This window comes from Limulus polyphemus, unplaced genomic scaffold (assembly GCF_000517525.1).
Source record: "Limulus polyphemus unplaced genomic scaffold, Limulus_polyphemus-2.1.2 Scaffold7000, whole genome shotgun sequence".
Lineage (NCBI taxonomy): Eukaryota > Metazoa > Arthropoda > Merostomata > Xiphosura > Limulidae > Limulus > Limulus polyphemus.
Window position 1 is genome coordinate 26434 of NW_013672610.1, and position 7524 is coordinate 33957.

The window sequence follows — 7524 nt, forward strand, 5'->3', positions numbered from 1 at the left end:
ATTATAACGCCCCAACGGCTGAAAGGGCGAGCATGCTTGGTGGGACGGAGATTCAAACTCGCGACCCTCAGATTGTGAGTCAAGCGCCCTAACCACTTGGCCATGCCGGGCCTGAGCGAACATTAAGAAGTTAACATGTAAAAGTAAAGTAAAACGATGTAGCATTGAAACATGTTTAAAATGTTCTAGATGTAGTTGTGAGTGGTTTAAGTGTTGTGATTAAACTAAACCCGTGGGTCCAGGTCGGATGAGGGAAGAACTTATTCGAATATATCCTAATCGATTTGTCATACCAACTGAATCGGAGATACGTCAAGGCCCGGCATGGCCAGGTGGTTAAGGCACTCGACTCGCAATCTGAGGGTCGCTGGTTCGAATCCCCCGTCCCACCAAACATGCCCGCCCTTTCAGCCGTGGGGGCGTTATGATGTGACGGTCAATCCCACTATTCGTTGGTAAAAGAGTAGCCCAAGCGTTGGCGGTGGGTGGTGATGACTAGCTGCCTTCCCTCTAGTCTTACACTGTTAAATTAGGGACGGTTAGCGCAGATAGCCATCGTGTAGCTTTGCGCGAAATTCAAAACAAAAGAAAACAAAAGATACGTCAACTAATTACTGCACTGACATAGAAACTTAACAATATTATTGTGCTCGTTTTTTGTTTTACGTTCAATAAGGGGGACCGGAATCATATATAAGAAACGATTAATTTCAATATTGTGTGTAACTAACAGTAAAGTCCAAAGATGTAGTGTTTTGAAGTTGAAGCAAATGCAAGATGGTTTCCCTAGCGATTCTTAGATTTAAAATGCCATTTCTACAATTAAGAGTAAATATAAGACGGATGGTGATGACAGGTTTTCGGAATTATCACCCTGTTGACTATCCTGGGCTCAGTACTAAAAGATGCTGGACTGTCTCGTGTGGCGGGTGTTAAAAATATTTATTTTGAAAATTATTTCATTTAGTCACTACCGTGTGCTTGAAAATGTCAAATAAATTATTACTGTATATTGAATGCATTCTTTCTTGTCTAACATTTTCTGACTTTTAAAGTTACGAGTAAGATCAAACCTCAAAAATTGCTCGAAAATAAATGCACCATGAAGAATCATATTTCCCCAACAAATCTTGGCTGTTCTGAATAACCATTTTCATGTATAACAACTCAACAGATATCAGAGAGAAAAAAAAGTGTTTTAAGGATGAGAACCTTTCAAATATGACTAAAAATGTCCTCATGATTAAACATCAGTCGCTCTCAGAGTATAAATTATTTTTCAAACACAAAGATTATTCTTGTAATAAAGATTATGTAAACAAATTTTACGAGAAAGCTGGTATGATTTTAATAATATTATTTTTTTTTCTATTTAGGTGAAATTCGATGTTACTGCAATCTTCCATCTTGTGTTAACACAGGCTACATGTGTAAATCATCGCATAATTTGTGTTTCTCCGACGTCGAGAACAGTGGCTACAGCAACGACCTCTCTCGGTCCCGCCACGGTTGTCTAGAACTATTAAATGATCAGAAAAAGGCATTGTGCCAAGTGAAGGCTCGTTCTCTGAAACTTTCTCCTGGGGCATCATTTAAAGTGTTTTGTTGTGAGAAAGACATGTGTAATTACGGCAGCAGTATGGGTATTAATATTCAAGTTCATACTAGGCCTAACCACAGTTTAACTGAAGGTAAGAAACTTATGTCAACGTAATTCAACTGACCTAAGTATGAATATTAATATTAGAGTTCATACTAGGCTTAACCAAGGCGAAATAGTGCCGTTAAGTTACGTTAAAATACGTTTCTTATCTTCATTTAAGCTGTGGTTAGGCCTAGTATGAACTCTGTAATATTAATACTCATACTTAGGCCATTTAAATTACGTTGAAATAAGTTTCTTATCTTCACTTAAGATGTGGTTAGGCCTAGTATAAACTCTAATATTAATATTCATACTTAGATCAATTAAATTACGTTGAAATACGTTTCTTATCTTCAGTTAAGCTGTATTTTAAGTTGATGTTATCAAGTATTTTTTATATGTTTTTTTTAGGAATATATGATTACGATGAAGAATTTTTACTTAAGACGAACAACATTCGAGAAGGATCGCTGGAGGGTGGACTCTGGTTTCGGGCTGCAGTGATAGCTGTGCCTATAGCAGGGAGTTTCATTCTGATCATGTTAATACTGCTGGCAGTTCGTATGCTCAGGAAGGACTCTAAACGACAACAACGTCTATTAGAACTTCGACAGCAGAGACAATTTAAAACCCGTCTTTTATTAGGGAATTTTGGATGTCGAGAAAACCGTAAAAAGTGCAATGAGCATAACACAGGAGGAGGCAGTGGAAGAGGATTGTATAAAAATGTAAATATAGTGTTCTCACGTGATAGTTGGATTACTGACATCAGCGACAAAACAAACAATATTTACGGCCCAGTGTCATGGCCTAGTTGGAAACCTTTTAAGCCTAGCCCTATAACTTTGGTATAATATACATTTCTTGCAACTAACGTGGTTAACGTGTTTGTAAATCGCCGCCATTAGCTCGTCCGCCCATCACTAAGTAGTGGCTCGTATGATAAACGAATGATAATGACATTTTTTAAAAAGATATTTATACGCACAATTCCCTTTGAAGATTGTGATCAACAAATTTCACAAGAACAAATAACCGAAACTAATGAGTTTTCCATTAGAATTAGTTGTCATTTAGTATTTTTTGTACACTTTCCAAAAGCCAAAAACATATTTTCCTAAAATACATATTTATTGAGGTTCTACTATTTCCCGAATAGATACTCGTTGTTACGTGGTAAAAAAAATCAAGTCTGAAACCCATTTTAAAATGCGTAAGTATTCATTAAACACACACACACACACACAGTTTTATTACAACTAAGCCTTCGTACCTATTTTTATAAATTTTGATTTTGCTAACAATGAACGCATGGTTGCCGATATTGTGAATGTGGTGATTTGGAGTCGACCCGTATACTAAATATTAATCCCCAGAAAAGTTCAGAAGTTTCATATGGCTGTAATATTTTACAGTATTTTACTGTTATAGACATTATTACACATCATACTGCTGATAAGCCTTCAACGGGCTACATCTGCCTGGAATCTTCTTGGTCGACGTTTAGGCCACTATTTTGCGGTCGTTTTTTTTCAGATTTGATGTTACACCAGTATATATGTATACCAAAATGTTGTTCACATTGTATATTCGAGTTTATGGTCTTCGATATCTATCATCATCATTCACCCCTCTAGGTGAAATAGGCGAGGAGGTTCATTTGACCAATGTTTAAATTAGATTGATATAGAAAAAAAATTCGATTAAATATTTAAGTAACAATTATTGAAGTTTCTAAACATCGATAATACTTATAATTCTGCACGTGTCAATTATAATGTGCTTTTTAAAAAGTTCGTTATTTTACGATAAATGCGAATTTTCTCTCCAAGATGTCGCTCACATAAAAACTTTGAAGGATATTGAATTTTTTGATTATTTAAGGAACAATTTCGTTTTATACATTTCCGCTTAAAAGTTGTGACAAAATTTGCTGATGAAAATATTTCTACGCATATGTGACCTTTTGAATAAGATCCCTGAATGCGAGTTTTTTTTTCTAGTACGTGCAGGCGGGTGTTTTTTATATTAATTTTCCAGCTTAAGCATTTAATTTTTAAACAGTGTAACTCATTGTAGTTCACACTCATGCTTAGTTACCAAACATATACTAATTTTAAAATATTAGCTTTCATAATATATACATGTAAATAGTATTAAAAAAATCAAGAAAATATATTTCTCACGCGTAGATTGTAATACGTTAAGCATTTTCAGTTTGTGATGATCCAGAAGAATAAATACAGGCTGTATTTATTTATGCAGAAAAAACAACAACAATCATTTCTGGGATGAGGTGGTATAACAAATACGATGTTACATTGAAATGATTAATAAAAGGTTATTTTTCTAGCACAGCCTAAACTTCAATGTGCTTTTGTATATAACTGTACAATATTTGTACCAATTGTGGAAAACAGTTAGAATGGGCTCTGTACGATGTTATTTATTAAAAAATAAATTCCATTTCTAAAATATATTAATAATTGTCTTTTTATATGTTGCTAAAATTTTTGAAACTTAGCGATTTGGTAACTAATCTTTAGTGACACGTAGTTTTGATATTTTAATCACCAGCTACTAGTTACTTGTAGGCCTAAGCTTGTGAGTTATGTATGAATTTATAAAGTATGAAATTTCGCGTGACAAAAAACAAAAGCTAAATTCAGTGTTTAGAATTGTAGTTTCAAGATTATGCATGAAAACGTTACCATCACAGTAATATCTCTGAAATATTCGAATGGAATGGTCACTGATTATGGTTTTACTTTTTTTTTCCCCAATAATTAGGCTTAACTATTTATTTATTACACCCTAAAGCTTTAGAAATATATAGTCATTAACTTAGAGTTGTCATTATTTTTTTTGGGAATGAAAAGGTAAGTTATTTACACATATAGCTATGAAATGTAAGACTTCTTTTATGAGTGTTTTAATAATATTGTTTTGTATTTGATAATTCACTGAAAAACCAGCAGATACTAATCGTAACCTTCCGAAAGCCCTTTTTTGAAGACTGTGTTAACGGTATTTGAACAATTTAGAAGTAAGATAAATAATGTTCTGTTAAGTATAGGCTTTTGAATTTTAGTTTGAAAGACGATCAGTTTTAAAAATTGTTTAGAATATTTGATTAATTGTCTTTCATGTTTCTCAAAAAAAAAAAGAAAAGAAAAAGACTAACTAGCCTGCCATCTGTTGACATATTTCTTAACAAAGAGGTCGATAATATAATTTTATTATTGGTTTGTTGATTAAATTTTTTACCTACTTCCCCCTCTCACTCAAGAAAAAATATATTGCGAATAGGGCTGTTAATTATAATTCATGTCTTACAGGGGGTTAAAAAAGAAAGCTGATACTTTCATGTTTATCTATCTATATGTATATATATTTGTATATCTCACTCCCAATGTAATATTTTTGATATGTAGATTAAGAATCTTTCAGGTATTTAGTTAATTCAATCATTTATTACAAAACTTAAGTTAAAAAGTTCATAACAAAAAAGAAGAAGAAATAACAGCATTTTTTATTTTTGGATGATCAGAAGACCATAATTTTTTCAAATTTCTTACTCCACTCAGTGATCAAACTATCACACATGAAACACAGCAACTTCACTAAGTGCCTAAGAAGGCACTTTGTTTAAAGGCTTATTATTTTTTCGTTGTGTGTGTGTATAACTCGAATAATTTAGCACCCTCTATCGCAATACGAGCAATCAAAAGACAAGCGGAATGCAATGGCCAAATTATTCGGGGTAGTGTATATATACAGACGAAATAAGCGTACTGACATTTCTTGCACTGGATATAAAAATTGCAGAATGTTTACGAGACCAGTAAAGCTATTCATATCTAAACTTATTACAATAGATCAAGACTTTATAAATACAGGTTATCCCAGTAGCATGTGAATAATAATAATAATAAAACAATGGTTAATTGTTTAACTGAGAGCCAGATCACGTTTATATGGAACCTCTTATAAAGAATAAAAAATACTTGTAATGTTAACTGTAATCACACTGCTAAATTTCTATTTACTTCTTAATGGTTCCTGGAATGTGAACTAACCCTTAATTCTTCTTAATTAATTCTATAAGACACAAATTATTTAACAAAATACTAAACGTAAATGATTTTACAGAATATGTAATAAAATATTAGATGCAAGTTAAATAATGTTACAGAATATTCCCCCTTAAGCTTTAAATACATTCTTGATTTCAGATTGAGCTGTTATTCGCGAACCTACGATACTTAAAACTCTCTAGTAGTACTAGTACAAAACATTAAATGTATACGTGTCTGGAGCCAGTAATTATGTTCATCAACAAACGGACAAATCACAACGGAGAAGTCAAGGCCCTATGTTTACTGTTAAAAATCCTGGGTACGTTTCGAACATTGAAATATACTTTTCTGATAATATATATATATATTATTCAACAAATAGAGCTTTCAAGTACCTTACTTTATATACATACAAACTGTAAATGATAGAAAGGATTAGATATTGTTTATTTATATTATATTGTTCAGTTCGTATAGTATAAGATGACGTGATTCTTCTGAATTGTTACTATAAAGTGAGTTGAGCGCCATCTAGGCAGTGTAAAAGAAATAACTATCCATATCGATAACTGTACTTTTCTCACACATCGCTCCATAGGCTATTTTCACCATCACAGTTCATCTGAAGAGTCACAATGATTTGTTCACTTAGTCTGAGCGCCATCTAGGTTCCGTAAGGAGAAGTAATTAGAGAAAACGGTAACGATATCAATATTTTCCTCTCACACAATTCCAACGACATAAGTACTTATATATATATTTTTTTCTTCTGATTATGATTTCTCAAAGAACCCCGCGCTCCACCAGGATCAACACACTGTAAACACACACACACACTAAAGAATTTTTGCAAAGTAAGTTTTGTCAGTGTTAACATATGTAATTTTAACACTAGAAATGCAAGGGACCGTCTTTATAGTGTCAGCGTAAACATACTGTACAAGAAATGAAGTTTATCATTTGATTATACGGACATGCTCAGTAATTTAAATTTGGACGGAGAGGGGGCACGTGAAACAAACGCATATTATATACATAAACTATAAACAAGTTATCGGGAGGGGAGCATACCTTTGCCCCACGTTTTATACGCCCCTGTTTGTTGATCACTGACGGCTGAAACGGAAACAATCAATGGCTCTTTCGTAGATCTCGTGACGTCACGTAACCTGGTGGTAATGTCAGGTCATCACAAGAAGTGGGCACACTTACTGTTGTCACGGTAACTGGCTGTGTTGGTTGATAGGCCGGCGTTAGGGGGCGTATCGGCGTAGTTAACCGAAAGTTGGTGCAGTGGGTAGTACAGAGACTCGTACTTGTATCTTTAGTTGGTGGTCGTTGGTAAAAAGTAACGTCTGGTTGAATTATGCCATGTGAATTCCGAGCTGAAGGAAGAACAAAACAAAAAAAAAACCCCAAAAAAACATTACACTTCAAAATACGGTAAATACGTTTAAATGATGAAATACGGTAAATACGTTTAAGTGATGACAAACCACTTCTATAAGTTTGCCATACAATTAAATATTTAAAAAAGTTTGATTTTAAAGTTTCTTTTAACGAGACTTTCACGTGTAAAGTTTACAAATGCGTATGTGGACCTCACCGAATTGAAAGCTTTTTGAGTTTACTGTGGCGAATTAGAAATATTTTATAAAACGGTGGTAAAAAAAAGAAAAGTCTGTTCTTTCTACAGGTGGGGCAGTTCGAACCTCCAATAACAGTATTAGTGATACTAGTTATCTAAGGTGGGGCAGATCGAACCTCCAATAACAGTATTAGTGATACTAGTTATCTACA

At 33.6% G+C, this 7524-nt stretch overlaps 1 protein-coding gene and 1 long non-coding RNA gene across 3 annotated transcripts in view; one reads left to right on the top strand and one right to left on the bottom strand.

Annotated features, from left to right (window-relative positions):
• LOC106474260 (BMP and activin membrane-bound inhibitor homolog) overlaps positions 1-4122 on the top strand; it is a 27047-nt gene extending 22925 nt beyond the window's left edge. Inside the window, exons 2-4 of one of the 2 annotated variants that reach the window (XR_002613908.1) lie at positions 1377-1691; positions 2057-2634; positions 2689-4122. Coding sequence is in view for 1 of the 2 variants with exons in the window: in XM_013934949.2 (XP_013790403.1) it covers positions 1377-1691; positions 2057-2499 (758 nt within the window). In the remaining variant the exon portion in view is untranslated. Of the gene's footprint in view, positions 1-1376; positions 1692-2056 lie in introns of both variants that reach the window. The other variant, XM_013934949.2, reaches the window with a different exon arrangement.
• Positions 4123-5181: 1059 nt separating this feature from the next.
• The window catches only part of LOC111089674, a 6995-nt gene continuing 4652 nt past the window's right edge, over positions 5182-7524 (bottom strand). The window contains exon 4 of the long non-coding RNA XR_002613907.1: positions 5182-7109. This is a non-coding gene — a long non-coding RNA (uncharacterized LOC111089674). The remainder of the gene's footprint in view (positions 7110-7524) is intronic.